We start from the raw sequence: 21,076 nt of genomic DNA on the forward strand, positions 1-21,076 counted from the left end.
TTCTCCCTGGAATTAATCACAGCATGTTCAGCCTTGTGGTGAGCTTTACTGGTGCTCACCTACTTCTTGTTTGTTTTTCTTCTCACATGTCTGTAGTAGTGTGAATCATATTTTAGCACCCTTATAGGATTTGTTGGTCAACTCCATAACCAACAACGTAATGATTTTAAAAGCTCATTTGATTAGTATTTTTATCTAAAACACTGATGCTGTCACAACTGAGGAAAAGACAAATTGAATCCAAATGCAGACAAAGTACAGACGTGAAGCTCACAGCAACCAGGACGAACTGACAAGGAGTGTGTGGAAAAGGGACGGTTATAAAATGCAGGTCTGATGAGGAAAGTGGGAACAGGTGTGTAGGTGGGAGGGGATGTCATGTGACCGGGACTGGCAAGTTGGTCCCGGTGCATCTAGTGGATGGTCCGAGGATGGCAGGTCTGGGGAGCGAGAGGAGAGTTCATGGTCTGGGGACTGAGCCACCAACCCACTAGAAAGTCTCTGACCTCCCTCTAACTTCTCAGACAGTTGAAGTGGTTTGTCATCTTATACCTGAAAGTGGAGGATCTGAGGGTCAGAACACTAACTGTACTAAACTCTGTGTTACTCTGTGTTGAGCATACTGCCACCAGAGAGACTCAGGACACAACTGGAACTGCAAGTCAGAGTGGAAATGATACTTGTCGAATCAATACTGTCTACGGCCTTTTAAATTTCAGTAATGTGTGTCGGCCGCTGGACATCAGCTCAGTGATCCCCTGCTGTAAAGATGTGAACAGATATGTGACAGTATCACACACCTTCACAGACAAACTGCTGTTTTATTGGAAACTTAAAGCTACTACGAGGAACTTTCCTTTTGTGTTGATTTTGGCGTTCCTTGTAGACGTAAGTGGTCGTGTTTCAGAGAACCACAGTCCCTTTAGCAAAGCTCTCATTTTACTGCAGCTGGGTCTGACAGTCGGACCCTCTCAGTCCTGGTTCTGGTTCTCCCGTGCCTCCCTGTCCTCCAGTGGGCCCATGCGGTCTGGGCCTCCGTTGTGGGCTGGTTGCTGCCGGCGTCCCGCTGGAGTCTGATGGAGTTTCTGGTGAACCTGTATGATTTCATCCGATTCTGTGTGGAATCCGACCCGGTGGCTCCGATGACGAGTACTAAGAATCACTTTATAGAAATAGCCAATCTTCTCACTTATGTGTCATTTAGAAGCTTCAGTCACACGCACTATGAACAACTTCACCTTGATAACAGCTTTAAGTCTCTGCAGCTTCTGTGAGTACAACTGCATTGATAACGTTGATAAGTTTAAACCACCGGAATTGAAACTGATTGCTGATTTAAGGGAAATGTCCATGTTCCTTTTGTTTAATTGAGAATAAATCTCTTGTTGTCTGTTTCTGTTTCAGGTTCTGAGTGTCAGACTGTGGAGGTCCAGGCTGATGGAGAAGTCACACTGCTGTGCTCCAACTTTTCAAGTTCTCCTAGTCAGATATTCTGGTTCAGAGTGGTCAAGGGATCCCAGCCCCGCTCCATCTGCTTCATCTACAAGCCTCCTGAGAATGCTACATTCTCTGATGGATTTAAAAATGGAAAATTTGAAATGAGAACCAACATCTCTACTGTTTTCCTCAAAATCAAACAAGTGAATTCATCCGACTCTGGACTGTATTTCTGTGGATATTACTTGATGAATAACCCGGTTATTTTTAATGCAACATATTTAGAGGTTCAAGGTAAGATTGTCGTAATGTTTGCTCTGTTTTTGATTGAAGTGGCATTTTAAAAGAGAACTATCAACTTCACATTTCATTTCGGTGAAATTCATAGTATTGATAGTAGTAATTGATAGTTAAAAAAATGTCTTCCTCCTTCATAAAAAATCTGCTGTGCAATTTTGTCTATTAATATGAATTAAAATGAATCTTATTAAATGTAATTTTGATGTAAATCTGCCAAGTAATAGACTGATCTCTTCATTCCATTACAAGGCAGTGGTGAGCCACATGATGACGGGGACAGCAAGTGTGAAAGTAAGATTCCCTTAAAGAGTTTTATCATTGTGCAGATTATCAACTCTTTAAAGTTAAAACAGTTCAACTAAATTCAGTTTGACCCATTTTGATTGTAACCAGGTCTCAAGTCTTTAAGGGTTGATAACTAACTGAATGATCTTCCTTCCAGAACCATTTGATAGAACAGCAGAGCTGGTGAGTTTGATCCTGGCCGGTCTGACTGTTCTGCTTGTTTCGGTCATCATTGGTCTGGCTGTTAAAGTGAAAAAGCTTCAGAAAGGTATGATTGTTCTTAACTTTATTGCATTTTCACATCCTTTTTTTCCCCACAACTTCCTATTTATCAAAATGCATCAACAGCAATCATTTTGAACAGATTGTTTCTGTCATTCAGCTCGTGTTGAGGAGCAGAATCCACCACGGACAACGATGAGACGTGTATTACGTTTTGTTGTCACAAGTTTTTTTTTGTATTTCAGCAGGCACCTCAAATCATTCGTCAGATCATGACACTGTCTTTATCTGTTATTTACAGAACCAGGGCTCAGAGGAGCTGAACTACGCAGCATTGTCTTTTCACCCGAAAACTAAACGAAACCACCGGCCTGCATCAGAGAATGAAGAGGAGACAAATACTATCTATTCAGCCACCAGATAGACTCAGGAAGCACCATCATCAAACCACCATCATAGTGTCAAAGTTACTAAGACCGCAACAGACTTTGACTTTGTGTCAGACATCATTGTAACAATATTGTCATTCATGCTTATTATTCATGCTCATACACTTCTTTATCCGTTCCTAACGTCTAGATTCTCTTATGGTGAGTTTGGTGAGTTAGATGAGGAAGTGTAGCTGTCGTCTCAATCATATAAAAAAAATTAAAAATACATCTGATTAAATTGGCACATCTCAAACAGGAACACATTTATTTAACAGGAAGAGATAGTGCAGTGTGCACCACACAGTACATCACCATAGTAACCAGTGGGGTATGAGGTGTCTGGATCTGTATCATGAGAGCTCTCAACCTCTGAAATGGGTGAGAAGACGCTGCACAGCCTCAAATGCAACCATTCCCACTTTCACAATGTCAGTGACGGCCACACTTTAGCTCAAGCTGCGCAACGCTCCGTTCAACCCGCTGCTGACATCGACGCTCATTTTCATGTCCATGTTGTGTCAACGTTGTTGACCTCTCTGACGCGAGACACAAGCCTCGTCCTTGCTGTGTGTAAGCCCCCTGCCTTCATACCACCAGCAGACGGTTATCATTACTGTCGTTGGTTCGGTTGTCGAAAGAAACTTCAGGCGGGTTCTTGACGAGTGTTGTCTTGTATTCAATTATATTTAGTTTTGATATTATTTTTAAAGTCAGTATATGCTCTGGTTAATATTGACATGTTGGGCTATTTTGCTTCCATTACATGTTTTCTTTCAGACTGGTGGAAAGAAAACACGTAAAATACACATTTAGGTTTTTATTTTATTACTTTGTCTTCAAGTAGACAAAGTAATCCATCATTTCAATATTTACACATACATTTTAAGAAAACTTGTAATACAAGAAATAATTGTCTTAATGTAAAAAATCAACTGGTAAAGTTTTATGGTGATATGTATCTCTTAGATACATAATACAATACATATAAAGGCTGTTTTCTATTTGTTTGTACTCTGAGCAATAAACTTCTATAAATACTCCAAACTCTCCACTTTCATTCCTATCTATATTCTGAAGGTTTTTACAAAGGGGTTTGTTCATATATCATTCAGTCTGATTTATAGAACATTTTACTCCTACAAATATGACAAAAAAATATATTTTTTTAATGTCTGTCGAGTGATGAAAAGAGATATCCAAAAAGTGTTCTGTAAAAACTTTTGACTCTAATGTCAACAAAATTAAACTAGAATGTAGAACCTGTCTTCATATTTCAGATGACATTTTTCAGTATGCAAACTAGCACATATTTTATAAGATAATACATCATTTGCATATGTTAATATAAAATTTCAGAAAACTTGTAATACAAAAACTCTCTTAGTGTAAGTTATCAACTGTGAAGTTTCATGGTGGTATGTAAGTTTTTGCCCTTTTCTCCTGCCTCATCTCCTCTCTTTGATTGTCAGAAGGCGATACCATCACTTCACTTGAATGGAGGTCTGCAGCAGTGGAGTGAGTGACACAGTGTGCTCTGAGCTCAGCTGATACTGTTCATGCATGCAGTATGGAGGTCACGCATGAGTACTGATGCCCTGCGTGTTTGTTTGTTTTCATTGTGGTGATAAACGGTGCGGTCAGTGAATTACATTTAAAGTGTCAAAGACCGGTGTTATGTTGAAGTCTGTACCCTTGTAGAATAGTGTCCCCCTCGTGGTGACGGTTAGGGTTAAGGGCCGGTTCAGGTTTGTGTCGGTGGAAACACTGAACAGGGAAACAGTATTCAACACAACACTGGCCTTCATCACAACCAAACAAAACGAACACCTGTTGATCTTTGGAGTAATATCCATTCAGACATTCTTCAATGATGGGATGGATTTAACACACCGTAACTCAATGAATGGACATATTTTCTGGACTACACATACCTTGACCAAACCACACAACTCTACATCAGCTTTCTATAAACTTCATGTAATCCAGCTTGTGGGGCAATAGTCTCATGTGGTAAATTAATAAAGCCACACATTAATGCTCTTATCAGGCTAGAATGAACTGCTGTGATCATGTTCACTGTGTCTGTAGATTAGGAAGAACGAAAGTAAAACATTTTAAACTCCACCCAGACAGAACGCTACATCTACAAAATATAAAGAAGTACATATTTATTTCTATAAAAGGCCTGACTTCAGAAATAACAAAAATGTTTTTTTAGAAAACATGTTAAGGTGTCGACAAAAACAAAAAGTATTTTCCATTAACAGCACTGAAACTTAACCAATAGTGAAAACTAGCTGGTCCTATAATAGCTGTAGAAAGCTGAGGGGCTTCTCTCTCCGTGTGCTTCTGTTTCAGGATGTTAGTAGTACGAGTGTCACAGGCCTGGGCTAGGACTACAAAAACCTAATTTTGCAGTGTTTTACAATTAAATCATAACCAGTGACATCCACCCTCCAGATCTACTGTGACTCTGCTTTCAAGTTAATATATTTATTGTGAATACACCCTCATGCAAAAGGTTTGTGGACCAAATATTAAACTGTCTTTCGAAGTCTTTTCTAAAAGGAAATCACAAACAAGGCATTAAAGAAGTAACAAGACGCTAATCAGGAAAACACTAGTTAGTATTAGTGGCAGTACATCAGTGGACAGGGACAGTTAGTGATTGAAATAGTTTATTCATACAGGTCAACTTCCAAAAACAGCAACTCAATGCAAAGTACTGTACATTTGTCATCCATTGAAGTGGTTTGTGTAAAATCAGTTTCTATAATGATTTCATGTTTTACAACAGTTTATGAATGCATGTCTGCAAGACAAAGTGTAGACTGTACTTCTTTGTCAGGTCTGTTCAGTCACTCTTAAGAGCCAAACCGAGCTATCCCGACTGCTTCTCTTTAAAGCCTGCTGAACACAGGTGTCTGCATTCCACTTGCTGGCAATGCCTAAAAATGGACATATATACACACACACACATGCTATAAAGAGATGTACAGCTGAGTGGATAGTTGTGTGTCGACTACTGATATAGAAAGGTAAATGTGAGCTGTCTGCAGTACTTCCTGCTTCAGTGGTCCTTGAGGCCCTCGACTTACCTGTTCACTCTGAAGGTCTGCAGCAGCCTTTGACGTCCTCTCACCCCCGAGTCAAGATAAACTAGTCCCAGTTATGCAAGCTCACCTGGTGGAGAATGGCAGGACTGTGTTGCGCCCTTCTTCACTTTAGCCCTAATGTGAGCAAGACTCAATTTTGTTACTAGAAGGGGAAAAGTTAAAGCTGGGGAATGAGGAAAGCTGGAGCACTCCAGACAAGACCAGGAGAGATGGGTTTTTAGATCAGCGGAACGATTTGAACTAGTTTGTTGTACGAGGCATCACAAATAAACGTGTTATTAAATATAGACGATGATCCTTTCGCAGATGTTAAGAGTGTTCGAGTCAATTCAAGCGGTTACACTGATGAGCTTTTTTTTTAGCGCAGGGCATGAGTTTGGGCACGAGAACAACATTACTGCACAAATCCGTTTATTAAAAACAAGTTCGACAATGGACAGGTACATGTGAACGCTTTGCGGTAACCGTCCTATTAACGGTTACGTTCTACATTTGTCAAACCCATACGTCTTAGCAGTTTGAATTTTCACAGCAACGCCACATGGCGGTTTTGTTTTCGATGGGAAAGCGTAACAATGGAACCAACGTGCAGATTAGATTTAATACCATGATTTAGTTCAGTTAAACCTACAGTCACAAGTATCGCCTAGACTGCTGCTGAAGTGATCAGCTTTCTAAGGTCACACACAACATCAGAACACTAATTTGTTTTTAAACGTATATGTACAAAATAAAAAAAAACGCCTAATTCAGACGTCAAGCATAAAAAAAATACTACAGCACAATGACAAACTAAAACAATCAAGGGGGGGGGGGGGGAAACGAGTAAAAACTGTCCCAAATTAATAAAAAACAAAAAACAGACGTGGGCGTCGGTAATTCGGTTCCTCCTGTGAGCATCGCAGTGGAACGCAACGCGCTCAGCCACAGACAGGGAGAGGATAGTGTCACGTGCATCAGGAGGCGGCGAGCGGCGACGCAGTTGACGACGATCCTGAAAAAAGAGCAAATGACACAAATGAACCGTCTGCAACTGTTGATGCAAAGCACGTTGTTCCATCTCAACTATCTGCTTGAGGAGTTCTGCATCGAGTCCCGTTCAGTCAGAGATCCCAGGTCGAAACCTTGCGTTTGTCGGATTACGCTACACATTTAGAATTAATATTATTTACTTAATTTTAGCTGAATTCCAGGTGAGTGCACAGACGTGAATTGCCAACGCATTTACAACTTGTTGAATAGCACTTCGTACGCATGCTTTTTCAAACCTTGTTTTCCCCACAACAGCTGGAGCGTGCAGGACAAGTGACAAGCTGCCTCTGCCTTTACAGGGACGAATGGCAGTTTTGGAGAAGATAAGAACACCAGTCTACCTCAAAATTGTTTCAGACAAAAATGCTGAGACGAAGAAACAGTTAAAAGCTCATTCAAAAAATAACTGCTTCTCTCTTAAACTGTTCTTAATCTAACAGGAAGAACAGAGCGTTCATTACTTACTTTTCTTATAGACACACAATGGAGCACTCACCAACAAAATCAGCCGGCTGAAGTCCAAAAAGCCAAATTATCCAACTTTACTTCTACCATTCCTAAAACTCTCTTAATCAACAATAATTAGAGCAGCACCTTGTTAAATAATTGTAAGAATTCATATCATATATATGCAATATCATGTAATTTTTATGTAAATCTGCCACGTTAGACTGATCTCTTCATTCCATTAGAAGGCAGTGGTGAGCCACATGATGACGGGGACAGCAAGTGTGAAAGTAAGATTCCCTTAAAGAGTTTTATCATTGTGCAGATTATCAACTCTTTAAAGTTAAAACAGTTAAACTAAATTCAGTTTGACCCATTTTGATTGTCACCAGGTCTCAAGTCTTTAATAGTGACCAGCAACCTGCCAACGACTTTGGGGCCCCTGCAGTGCAGAACCTGTCTATGCAACAAAACCACTTGGTTTAGCTTTAGGAAAAGATCGTGGTTTGGTTCAAGAATAGATTTTTTTATGTACATGGCGTTGTTAACGTAACAAAAGTAAGGTAAAAGCGATCTCCTCTGGTGAGAGTCCTGTGCTTGTTTGACTCATGTATCTACCCCGACCTCCTCCTCACATGGACTTTGTCGCTCTTCACACTGCGTCACCTGACTTCATAGAAGCAGCCCTGCACCTCCTGGCTCAGGACTACGTAGAGTTTATACAAATTACAGAGTGTTTGCTCAGCCATACGTACAAACAGTGAAGGAGAAACTGTTGCTGTCTACTTCTAGTTGTATGTGACCATCAATACCTTCAGTTGCTGCTCAAAATGTTGTCTTACGACACCACAGATAACTCTCTCTGTGTTTGGAGCCATTCATGTCCTTAACTGTGGATCAAACAGCAGAACGCCAAAGCAACAACATTTGAAAGTGGTAAATGTTCTTGAATGTTTGTTATCTTGAAAATGATTCCTTCCAAGCCGTTTGCCTACATGCTTATGTGGCAAGTAGCAAATAATCAGTGCTAGGCAGTTACAACTGTGGTGAGTATTTTGCACACATGCTGTGGATGAGACCAGTGGTGGCTGGCCTATAGAGGACTATGGGGCGTGGCCCCACCTAGAGCCATAAAAAATAAGATACAAATTGTCAATATTTGTAAAATATCTGCACAGAATACTGTATATGCTTTTCCTGCTCGTCCTCTCCACCTGTCTGCATGTCTCAGCAGCGCTGGGGCCATGGAGAAATGGCCCAAAGGAGGCGGGTCTATGAAGCAGTTTAGAAAATTGCTGATTAAAGATATAAATGAGTGACATACAATTTAGCCAATCAGAATCCTCAAATAGATTCAGCTCTGGGCCAAAGTCGTTTGGCCCAGAGCTTTGCGCGTTCTTGTCAGGAGAAGTCTCCACAGGAGAGCGCCACCGCGAGCACTGCTCCTCCAAGACCCGTTTGAGAGGAGAACTTTGGCGGAGATTCTGCAGGCCAAAGAGCTGATCCCAGATCAACCTGACCTCACAATCAGACAGCAGACTAGCGGGGAAGAGAAGCAGTACATGAGAAGCTTCTCTAGTAGCTGCACTGTAAGAACTCTTTCAGTGGTATTGTCCATATGACTTAATTTTTAAAAGTATAGTTATTCCAATAAATCAATTTCTTTTTCTTTTTTAGTTTTTTGAGTTATCCATAAGTAAAAAGTGTGAATATTTTCGTAACTTACTATTTTATGTGATAAAATTAATTTTATTGGACTTGCACCATAAATTGATTTTACAAAACTCAGTTTAAACGTTAATATTAGACGTAAAAGTCACGACCCGCCCACCTGCAGCAACGGAAGAACAAGCCCGGGCCTCTCATCTCCAAGAGTGAAGACACGGTTTTTCGCGGAGTCTAAGGAAAAAACTTTACCGAACTCATGTAAGTAACAATTTATATTGTTAAAAGTCAGATTTTACCAGAATTGAAATTTATAAATTTGCAATTTGAAAAAAGCATGGCTCTGTTTCCTACATTATGTTTGCTACTTTTGCCGTCGCCAGCCGCTATTTCGAATGTGCTCTTACCTCCAACAGCTCATTAACTTCAACCAAACACTGTTTATACCTGTGTGCGGTTTATAATTAGCGTTGTCTGTGTGTTAGTTTAATATTTTTTCTACAAAAACACTATGGGCACTTCGACGTCGTGTTTGGCAGTGTAGGCACACATGAAGGTACTGGCAGGCGAAGGATAATCGTTTGGTGGAGCTGAATGTGGTTGAGGCCATGGTCACACACACTCAAATCATCAGCAGCCACAGAAACGTTCACTGGTCCCTCGCCTGCCGTTGGTGGCTGCGGCTGTCACATACATAACAGTGGCGAATATTCACGTATTTCCGCATCTTGGCTTCGGATGGATTGAACCGAAGGGTCGGCACTTGATATAGCAGAGGTATAGCTTTAGCAGACGAATGTGAGTGAGAAGACAAGTTTCCCTACGTTTCTATGTATAATTCATGTCTGTAGCGCGACATTTGTGGCCACAGGAGTCTTTTCTTTACTGACCTTTTCTGTGCTGCTTCCCTCTAGCAGTGACGTCATCCACTCTAGCAGGCGCAATACACACCTATGTTAAACGCAGATTTGGAGTGAAAACCTGCTCAGCTTTAAGCTGCGATAGTTTAATAACGGTAAAAGATTAAAAAAAAAAAAAAAGTTGAATAAAAGTTTAATAGTACACGATCTCGTGTACAATTTGTAGTTTGAATGAAGTCTGTAGTATAAAGTATGAAGTAGTAGTGTTAGGATAAGGTTGTAGAAGGTTTGTAGATATTTTTGTAGGCCAACCCGGAAGTTAGCATTACCCTGGCTCCTTTGGACAAAAAGTCAGTTGGATTTTTACATGATGTTTTGGATATTGCCTTAGAAAATAAGCTGTGTGTGTCACATAAATCATTCTTTTATGTCTTATTCAGCAGGATAATCTTCACAAATTAGTATATTAGGGGGTAAAAAACTGATCTTAAGGGCTCTCATCATCTCATCATTGTATCCAAGAGGTTAGAGATAAACCATAACTTGTCTTTTTTTTTCTCTCCAATGACAGATGGGATGGCCCTGTAAATTGTGCAGCACTGTTGTACCAACCAAGAGTGATGTTTTAAAGCATTACAGACTGCACCATGGGACCTTTGGACACAGCCATGCCTTGCCTTGTATTCATTTAGGTTGCCCATGTTCTTTTAAATGCTGGAGTTCCCTCCGCTCTCATCTGTCAAGACACCATCCGGAAGTCAAATTCATCAACTCACCTGAAGTAAGTCCTTCATTCACCTGCCTTCTGTGTAAAAAAACTGGATTTCCTAATGAAAAGGATTTTTTTGAACACATACGTCATCATCTCAAGAATAATGAGACTGTGAAATGTGTCTTTGAAGGTTGCGATCACCAAACTAATGTGTATGGGACTTTTGCAACACACAAACACAGGAAGCATACTCCACATACATCACAAGATTTCAAACCAGGGATTATCTCTGAGTTACCAGAGGAAGCACTTGATATTGAAGCCTCTGAAGAGGATGGTGACCACAGTGGTGCTAATTATGAAGGCAGGAGCACTAATGCACACTATGAAGAGGAGGATGGAAGCAATGTCGTTGTAGAGTATATAGCGTCCCTCTTGTTGAAATTAGAGAGTGTTCATAATGTTTCAGTTCGGTGCATTGATGAATTGGTTGATGAGCTTCACTTTATAGCAAGTTCTGCCCCCATTTCTTTACTTAAAAGTGTTATTGTTTCACATTTTAAGAAAAATAACCAAACCATTGATGACACTTTCGTTACATCTTTGGTGGAAGAATTGTGCAAATCCAATCCCCTAAGTGCAGCACTCAGTAGTGTTGGTCCTCTGTCCTCCTCGTTCAAGAGACAGCAATATTATAAAGAAAAATTTGAAGTTGTTGAGCCTGTTGAGTACGTCCTTGAACCAAACGAGAAGAGAAGCTTCCAATATATCCCAATTCTTCAATCTTTGATTCAGATTTTGGATAAAGAAAACCTTAGAGAAAAAGTTCTGAGTAAAAAACAGAACAAGTCATCTACTAAATACGAATCCTATCGAGATGGTACAATCTATAAAGATAATTCTTTTTATTCTGAAGAACTAAGAATTACACTTGTACTGTACGTTGATGATTTTGAAATTTGCAATCCGCTCGGAACATCAAGAAAGAAGCACAAGATTACAGCTGTATACTGGGTGTTTGGCAACATTCCACACTCATCGCGATCCACTCTCAGCTCTGTATACTTGGCCCTTTTATGTAAAGCAGTTGACATCAAAAGATTTGGCTATGATGAAGTGCTTGCCCCTTTGTTAAAAGACATTGCTGTCTTGGAGCGTGATGGCATCTACATTTCCTCTGTTGGACAAAATGTCAAAGGAAGTGTATTTTGTGTAGCTGCGGACAATCTTGGGGCACACTCAATTTGTGGACTAGTGGAAAATTTTTCTGGACCATTCATTTGCAGATTTTGTCTTGGACAACGATCAGAATTTCAAATAAAGGAGGTGAGGTCTGGTGCATTTCCTGCTCGCAACCAAGAAGCACATGCCGCTTATGTATTGACTGTCAAAGAAAACCCTGCTTTGACACACTGTTTTGTTGTAAAAAAGGCTTGCCCATTGACTGAAAATCTGAGCTACTTCCACTGTGTCACTGGCTACCCACCTGACATATTACACGACATTTTTGAAGGGATTGTTCCCTTGGAACTGGGTCTGTTCTTCAGTGTTTTAATTTCTAAGAAATATTTCACATTTAGTGAACTTAACAGTGCTATCTCACAGTTTCCATATAAATGAGCTGACAAAACTAACTGTCCTCAGCCAGTGCCTGCAACCTTCTCCTCACGAAAAAGGATTGGAGGAAACGCGCATGAAAATTGGGCCCTCATACGACTGTTGCCATTCATTATTGGACACAGAATACCTTTGAATGATCCAGCCTGGCTTCTGCTCATGTCTTTAAAAGACCTTATTGAGCTTGTTGTTGCTCCAGTCCATAATGAGGAAAGCATTGCATATCTTGACTCAAAAATTTCTGAACACCGACACAGATTCCAGGAAGTATTCCCTAATGAAGGGTTAATCCCGAAGCACCACTTTTTAGAACACTATCCTGAATTGATAAAAGCTTTTGGACCTCTGATTGCTTTCTGGACGATGCGGTTCGAAGCGAAACATAGCCAGTTCAAAAGGATTGTAAGACATACCGGCAACTTTAAGAACATAGTCAAGTCCCTGGCTACGAAGCACCAGCTTATGATAAGCCACCACTTGCATTCCACAACAGTTTTGCCTGCTCTCAGTGTTGTAAGAGTAACAACAGTTCCAGTGGATGTCCTGCATGTAGATATTCAGGAGTCAATTAGGCATCTATCTCCTTCTCAGTCTCAAGTTCAGCTGGCTGACACAGTCACCTATCAGGGAACGAGGTACTCAAAAGGCATGATTGTGGCCTATGGTTCTACTGCAGGTCTTCCTGATTTTGCAGAGATTGTTCAAATTGCACTTGTTGAGGAAGGAGTGCATTTTATTGTGAGAACACAGAAAGCCTGGTATGATGAACACTATCGTGGATATTATCTGGAGAAGACAAACCAGATAACTCTTGTTGAGCAACAAAGCCTAAGTGATGTTTGTCCTCTGTCAGCCTATATTGTTGCAGGAAAGCAAATGGTGACATTGAAGCGCCACATCTGTCTCCAGTGTTGAGGATCATTGTATTATATCTCTCTATCTTCTGTCTTCCTAGAAATGGAGCAAACCGTGAGATTCCGGGTCCTCATTGATCATGAAGTCAAGAAACTAACTCTCAGCAGTGGAATACCTTCAACTGTGGACGAGTTGGTTGCAGCTGTCAAAGAAAGTTTTTCCATCGCCACAGATATAAGTCTTCAATACAAAGATGAAGAATTTGATGACTTCTTCACCCTGACCTCTACAAATGAACTGAAAGATAAAGACACACTTAAAGTTGTGTATGTACCCCTACACTTAACGCTGACACTTGTTCCCCAGGAAAGCACCCCTGATGCTTCTGATGTCAGCTCTTTATGTGAATCTGTGAGTCTCTCTGGGGACTCACTAGATACTGTGATTCTGAGTCCCTCCCCCTCTGAAAGGCAGAGCCCATGGCCTGCTGTGTTTCCCATTCCAACTTTCTCACACAACACCAAACTGGCTTTGAAACAAGGAAATGAGATTTATTTAAGAGATGGCACCCCAATGACATCACCATGTGTCAAATCAGACATCCTGGAGCACCTGGCTGAGGCCATGTTTTCCTACACAGCTTACCCAAATGATGCCCAGAGATCTGCGGTGGCACAGGCACTAGTGGAGAAGCATCCCTGCTTGAAGGAGCCTGGATCTTTTAATGGAACTTACGGGTGGCAGCAAAGCCTAAAGTACAAATGTGGAAACTACCGGACAAAACGGAAAGCACTAGGAAGTCCTGAACTCCTGGTAAACTCACTGACTCACAAGTCAGAGGATGAGCGAAGAGCTGCTAAAAATGTCAAGAAACCAAAGAGGGCAGAAGTGAATTACCTGCCCTCACATCCACATGGTGAAACAGATGACACCCTTGAAAATCTGAGACTTAACCTCATTGCAGCCTGTCAGAAAAAGGACTGTGTCAAGAGCATAAATGATATGATGGCCAGAACATACAGTTGGAGAAGACAGGAAGTGGTTGCCAAGTCTCCTGGGGTGGCAGAATTTAAGGAAAGATGGCCTGCCCTCTTTGAACCATTCCAGGTAAATGATTTATCATTCTATTTTTCCTGACCAACTTTCCAGTGTGACTCGGACATAAAATACTAGACTCACTTTTTGCCTGAAAACATATACTAAAGCCCTTAATATCTTAAGTAACAGTCAAACATTTGCTGTCTTACAGATTAATGAAGAGTTCCGAAGGTGCACTGCTGTTCCACTGGAATCAAAATTTATGTCCCAGCTGGACAGGTACACTCCAAAGCTCCTGGAGCTCTTCAGTGCAAAAGGAGGAGGGACTGGTCAGCGCATCAAGAACTTGTTGATGGAACTGATACAGGTGGGGTAAAAGTGGTTTAAAAGGTTAAAAATGACTACTGACGTACAGGAATAATGGTATCACAGGTTTGGAGTAAAATTGCCAACAAAATTAATTTATTTATTGTTCTTCTGTTTACTCTAGGACCCAAGTGCCTCTGCAGTGAAGAAGAGAGATGTGACTCTGAGATGCCTCATAGAGTGCATGGGAGAGAGTGGACAAGAGCTAATCTCTGACTACTGTGTAAGTATTGTTTAAAAGCAGGTTTGAATCAGCCTGATGTACAATCTTAAATTGGGTTGACTTTTATGTTAACTGACTGTTGACTGAACCAGCAGTTGTCAGGTGGAGGTGGAGCATGCAGCTAGTTGGCAGGATAGCCGATTAGCACAGCACCACAGAGGGATGCCTTTCTGTCTTGTTTCTGTTTGCTCAGGTTTTTTAGATGCAAATTGAAAATGCCAATAAAAAGCATGTGGCTGGAAATGCATCTATTGTCTTAAGTCTAATATAAAAGATCTCAAATTAGAATTCAAAAGTTTTCAAAATGGTCTTCACAAAAGTAATCATTATCTGAATTAAATCACACAACTTATATTATATATAAAATGAGATTCTTTTTTCTTAATTACTGTGTTTGTATCTCAAAGGGAACTGCAGAGACCACTGTCCATGAGGACCTGAAAATGAAGAAAATGAGCATCTACGTCTGTCGTGAACCAAATGCAGTAGGAATCATCATTGAGGGAATACCAGTCCTTACTCATCTTGGAAACCTGGCCAAAGCATGCTGCCTACTCCTTGGGATGACATATGCGCTTAATCTTGAGTATCCATCCAAACTTTCCAAAACATTTGAGGTGTTTCAAAGACTTTTTGTGGGACTCGACACACTGCGTGTCAGGTATCACAAAACGACAGACAAGAACCCAATAGCACGACACAGAAAACAGTTCAGGTGTAGAAACCGGGTTTAATAACCAGCAGATGTCAAACCAGGTAGTAACCCGCGTGGCAAACAAATCCAGTGGGAGCAGGCAAAAGAGAAGGTCCAAAGTCCAAAAAGGCAGGTCAATACACGGATAATCAGGATCAGAATCGGAATGACAGGTTGCTGGATAGCAAGGGAAACACACTAGACAATCTGGCAGAGAACTGAGGGAAATGGGCCGGTACATATACACTGAGGGGCTGATTGCTGATGAGGAGCAGGTGAGTATGGAGGTGGGGCAGGCCAGGTGAAATGAAATCAGCAATTAGTGCAGAGCGGGGGGGAGTGGCAGATTCTGAAATGACATGAGAGTTAGTGTGGCAAAACAGGAGACAGACAAATGAAAAACTAAAGCCTGGCTGAAGTTGTGACAGAACCTCCCCTTCTAGGGACGGCTCCTGACGTCCCACCGGGCTGGTCAGGATGGTCCCTATGGAAAGCTGAGATGAGGTCAGGGTCCAAGATGTTACGAGCTGGAACCCATGAGCGCTCCTCAGGGCCATAACCCTCCCAATCGACCAGGTATTGAAAACCCCTTCCCCGCGGTCGTGACTTGATGAGACGATGGACAGAGTAAGCAGGACCCCCGTCAATGAGCCGGGGGGGTGGCGGGGGTCTGGAGGAGGGCTGGAGCTGGCTCTCCTTTACGGGTTTGATCTTGGAGACATGAAAGGTGGGATGAATTCTCATGGAGCGAGGAAGGCGGAGACGGACTGCAGCAGGGTTGATGACCTTAGTGATGGAGAACGGGCCCACAAACCTTGGGGCCAACTTCCTAGACTCTACCCGGAGTGGGAGGTCATGTGTGGACAGCCAAACCTTCTGACCAGGAGTGTAGCAGGGTGCAGGGATCCGACGGCGGTTGGCATTTCTCTGGTACCGGTTGGACGAACGCAGGAGAGCAGAACGGGCCCGCCACCAGGTGCGCCGACAGCGCTGGATGAACGCCTGGACAGATGGGACCCTGGCCTCTCGCTCCTGCTCCGGGAACAGTGGAGGTTGATATCCCCGAGAGCACTGGAAAGGAGAAAGCCCTGTTGCTGAGCTTGGAAGCGTATTGTGAGCATACTCCACCCACAGAAGCTGTTTGGACCAGGAGGTCGGTGTCTGGGATGCAATGCAACGCAAGGCAGTCTCCATTTCCTGGTTCATCCGTTCCGTCTGTCCGTCCGTCCGTTGGATTGAGGATGGAACCCAGAGGATAGGCTGACCGTGGCCCCCAACAGCTGGCAAAACTCTGTCCAGAAACGAGAAGTGAACTGTGGCCCCCGGTCTGAGACAATATCACAGGGGAGGCCGTGCAGACGGAAAACATGATGTAACATAAGTTCAGCTGTTTCTTTGGCAGATGGTAATTTTGGCAACGGAACAAACTGAGCAGACTTAGAAAATCTGTCCACAATAGTCAGAATGGTGGTGTTACCCTCTGAGGGAGGCAGTCCGGTGACAAAGTCAAGTGAGACATGGGACCATGGACGATGAGGAATAGGCAGTGGCTGAAGAAGACCAGAAGGGGCATGGCGAGCAGTCTTATGCTGAGCACAAATCTGGCAAGCGGCGATAAACTCCTTGGTGTCCTCTTCAATGGAAGCCCACCAGAAACGTTGCTTTAGCAGAGCTAGGGTGCGCCTAACCCCTGGGTGACAGGCAAGGCGAGAAGAATGTCCCCACTGGAGGACCTGAGAGCGGAGACTCACAGGCACATACAGACGATCATCAGGGCAGGCACTGGGAGCCGGGTGGTCGGCCTGGGACTGTTTTACCTTGTCCACAATGTCCCAGGTAACTGCACCGATGACCACCTTAGTGGGGAGGATACTCTCAGGCTGTGTGGGACAGTTGTCTGACTGGAACTGACGGGACAGGGCATCTGGTTTGACGTTCCTTGTACCTGGGCGATAAGACAGGGTAAAATCAAAGCGATTAAAGAATAATGCCCATCTGGCCTGACGGGAGTTCAACCGTTTGGCTGACCGGATGTACTCCAGGTTTTTGTGGTCCGTCCACACCACAAACGGATGCTTTGCCCCCTCCAACCAGTGCCTCCACTCCTCGAGAGCCAGTTTGACAGCCAGTAACTCCCGGTTTCCGACGTCGTAATTCCTTTCTGCTGGGGACAACTTGCGGGAGAAAAAAGCACATGGGTGTAACTTTTGGTCCTCAGCTGACCGCTGAGACAGGACTGCCCCCACCCCGGAGTCTGACGCATCCACTTCCACAACAAACTGGTGTTCAGGATCTGGAAAGATGAGAATGGGAGCAGAAGAGAACCGTGATTTTAACTCCTTGAACCTCCTTTCTGCAGCAGGGGACCATTGGAAGGCTATCTTCTGGGAGGTGAGGGCTGTCAGGGGAGCTGCCACAGAACTATAGTTGCGGATAAATCTACGATAGAAATTGGCAAACCCAAGGAACTGTTGAAGCTTCTTCCGAGTGGTGGGAACCGGCCAATCCGCCACCGCTTTAACCTTGGTGGGATCCATATGAATACGTCCAACTGAAATGATGTATCCCAGGAACGACACCTCAGTGGCATGGAACTCAGACTTCTCCACTTTCACAAACAGCTGGTTCTCTAGGAGTCTCTGGAGAACACTGCGGACATGCTGCACATGTTCCCGTTCAGTCTTTGAAAAGATGAGGATATCGTCAAGATATACAAACACAAACACATTGAGAAAATCCCGGAGCACATCGTTCACTAAGGCTTGGAATATTGCAGGAGCATTAGTGAGTCCGAAAGGCATAACCAGGTACTCATAGTGGCCTCTAGGGGTGTTGAACGCCGTCTTCCACTCATCCCCCTCCCGGATGCGAACAAGGTGATAGGCATTCCTGAGATCAAGCTTGGTAAACACAGAAGACCCTTGTAACAGTTCAAATGCAGAAGAGATGAGTGGGAGGGGGTACCGGTTTTTAATGGTGACATCATTCAGACCGCGGTAATCGATGCAGGGTCGGAGGGATTTGTCCTTCTTATCCACAAAGAAAAATCCGGCTCCAGCAGGGGATGAAGAGGGACGGATGATGCCTGCTGCCAGTGAGTTGTTAATGTAGTCGTCCATGGCCTTGGTTTCAGGGGCTGACAGAGAAAAGAGTCTCCCCCTTGGCGGTGATGAGCCAGGGAGGAGGTCAATGGCACAATCGTACGGGCGGTGTGGGGGAAGCGATGTGGCCCGTACTTTGTTGAACACCTCCCTTAAGTCATAGTACTCGGATGGGACACCTGAGAGATCTGGGAGCTCATTAGAGGAAGAGGTGTTGAAGGCAGGTAGCAAAGCAGATTTCAGACAGACCGCATGACAATGTTCACTCCATTGTAGAATGGAACCAGTCCCCCAGTCAATATGTGGATTATGTTTTATTAACCAAGGAAACCCCAGGATGATTGGGTGCTGAGGAGTATTTATCAGGTGAAAGGTAAGTGATTCAGTGTGGTTACCAGATATGCCCAGATGAAGAGGAACAGTGCGGTGGGTTACTGTGCAGAGGAGGCGCCCATCCAGAGCAGTCGCCTTGATAGGCTCGACCAAGGGTTCCTGGTTAATACCCAGTTGCATGGCAAGACCACGATCCAGAAGGTTGGCATCGGCCCCGGAGTCAATGAGGACAGAGACAGCGTGTGATTGTCCATTACAGTTGAGCTGGGCGTGAAGTAGTGGACGAGAGGGCATTTCAGAGTTCATGATATGGCTCACCAGCGCCCTCTGGATTCCTGGTGAGCCCTGTCTTTTACTGGACAGGAAGACACATAATGACCTCCCTGCCCACAGTACATGCAGCAGTTCTCCCTTTGGCGCCGCTGTCGTTCAGCCGCTGACAGCCTGGTCCGGCCAAGTTGCATGGGTTCAACCGGGTCTCCAGAGGCACCGGTGGGAGGAGAAAACATTGAAGTGGGAGGCGACGATGGAGGACGTGGAAGGCTCCGGGGAGTACTGATCAGCGCTCTCTCTCGTCTCCTTTCTTGGAGACGCCCGTCAATGCGGATGGCCGTGGCGACGAGCGTGTCCAAATCAGTCGGAGGATCCCGAGCCGCCAGCTCATCCTTGATGCCATCAGAAAGGCCGTTGTAGAAAGCGTCAGTCAGGGAGGAAGCGTTCCAGTCACTCTCCGCAGCAAGTGTCCGGAACTCAATGGAATAATCAGTCACTCTCCGGTTCCCCTGAACCAGGTTTAACAGTCCACGAGCAGCCTCTCAACCAGGGGTAGCGTGATCGAACACCTTCCGAAGACCCTCAGAGAAGGCAGTCACAGAAGAACAGAAAGCCGACTGCTTCTCCCACTCAGCGGTGCCCCAGTCCCGAGCCCGCCCAGTAAGCTGGGTGATCATGAAAGCCACTCTTGACCTCTCAGTGGGATACGTGAGAGGCTGAAGTTCAAAAGTCAATTTGCACAAAGTCAGAAAAGAGCGGCAGGTACCTGGAGCTCCAGAAAAGCGCTCCAGAGCACTTAAGCGGGGTTCTGGACCCAGAACAGTGGGAACAGAAGGACTGGTGGGTGGTGAAACCGCTGGCGTTTGTCTGGGCTGTATGAGCTGCTGAAGCTGATTGCTCAGAGCCTCCAAATGTTGGTTGTGGCGTGCAGAAGTCTCCTGGAGAGCCGTCGCCATAGCGGTGAATTGCTTCTCATGATGGTGTAGGGCAGCAGCTTGTGCTGCCATTTCCTGCCTTATTTTCTCCATGTCGGCTGGGTTCATTTTTGGCCAGATTGTACTGTCAGGTATCACAAAACGACAGACAAGAACCCAATAGCACGACACAGAAAACAGTTCAGGTGTAGAAACCGGGTTTAATAACCAGCAGATGTCAAACCAGGTAGTAACCCGCGTGGCAAACAAATCCAGTGGGAGCAGGCAAAAGAGAAGGTCCAAAGTCCAAAAAGGCAGGTCAATACACGGATAATCAGGATCAGAATCGGAATGACAGGTTGCTGGATAGCAAGGGAAACACACTAGACAATCTGGCAGAGAACTGAGGGAAATGGGCCGGTACATATACACTGAGGGGCTGATTGCTGATGAGGAGCAGGTGAGTATGGAGGTGGGGCAGGCCAGGTGAAATGAAATCAGCAATTAGTGCAGAGCGGGGGGGGGAGTGGCAGATTCTGAAATGACATGAGAGTTAGTGTGGCAAAACAGGAGACAGACAAATGAAAAACTAAAGCCTGGCTGAAGTTGTGACACTGCGCCCAAAACCAACCCCCAAGTTCATGACTCTCAAAAACAAGATTCTAGCCTAGTAGTCAGACATGACTGTCAGCTTGCACTTATGAACAGCTGTTTTCTTGTGTCTGTTCAAGATCATTATACATTGGACATTGAGTGGAATTCTTCAAAATGTTGTAATGGTTTGTCCTGTTCAGGTTTTATACACACTAAATTGCCCCACTGTGAAGCTGCAACTGGTCAGAAGGTGGGTCTGTGAGTTGTTAAAGTTAAGATGCTTTAATATTATGTACACAGTAAAAAACTGTACTCTGAATGTTCTACTAAGCAGCACTTAATAAGCTGAGGTCATGCATTCTTTTATGCACTAAATACAGATGTTCTTGACTGTTTATATGGTGCAGCTCATTGCCACTTTTTGGATATGGCTTGTGAAGATGTTTTAATATTATGTACACGGATTATAAAAAAATTGCTGTGAAGGTGTTAAAATGTTTTATTAATAATATGTACACGGTAAAAAAAAAACGAATCTGCAGGTCATAGTTTCTGGAGTGT

At 43.7% G+C, this 21,076-nt stretch overlaps 1 protein-coding gene across 1 annotated transcript; it reads left to right on the top strand.

Moving 5' to 3' along the window:
- The first annotated feature begins 373 nt into the window (after nucleotides 1-373).
- Nucleotides 374-2,778, top strand: LOC137874839 (uncharacterized). The gene is made up of 7 exons (XM_068713808.1): nucleotides 374-397; nucleotides 1,014-1,149; nucleotides 1,405-1,731; nucleotides 1,987-2,028; nucleotides 2,180-2,290; nucleotides 2,405-2,448; nucleotides 2,546-2,778. The coding sequence occupies exons 1-7, from the start codon at nucleotides 374-376 to the stop codon at nucleotides 2,666-2,668; spliced, it is 807 nt and encodes a 268-aa protein (XP_068569909.1). The 3' UTR covers nucleotides 2,669-2,778.
- Nucleotides 2,779-21,076: the final 18,298 nt, after the last annotated feature.

This window comes from Cebidichthys violaceus, unplaced genomic scaffold (assembly GCF_023349555.1).
Source record: "Cebidichthys violaceus isolate CVI_PGR_0920_01 unplaced genomic scaffold, fCebVio1.0.p SCAF_19, whole genome shotgun sequence".
Taxonomy (NCBI): Eukaryota; Metazoa; Chordata; class Actinopteri; order Perciformes; family Stichaeidae; genus Cebidichthys; species Cebidichthys violaceus.

Excerpts from the sequence above, each read along its gene's own strand:
- LOC137874839 (XM_068713808.1), top strand. The coding sequence starts at position 374 with ATGTCATGTGACCGGGACTGGCAA. Across the intron at positions 398-1,013 it reads CATGTGACCGGGACTGGCAA|TGGGCCCATGCGGTCTGGGC; the intron begins GTTGGTCCCGGT and ends CCTGTCCTCCAG. Across the intron at positions 2,029-2,179 it reads CGGGGACAGCAAGTGTGAAA|AACCATTTGATAGAACAGCA; the intron begins GTAAGATTCCCT and ends TCTTCCTTCCAG.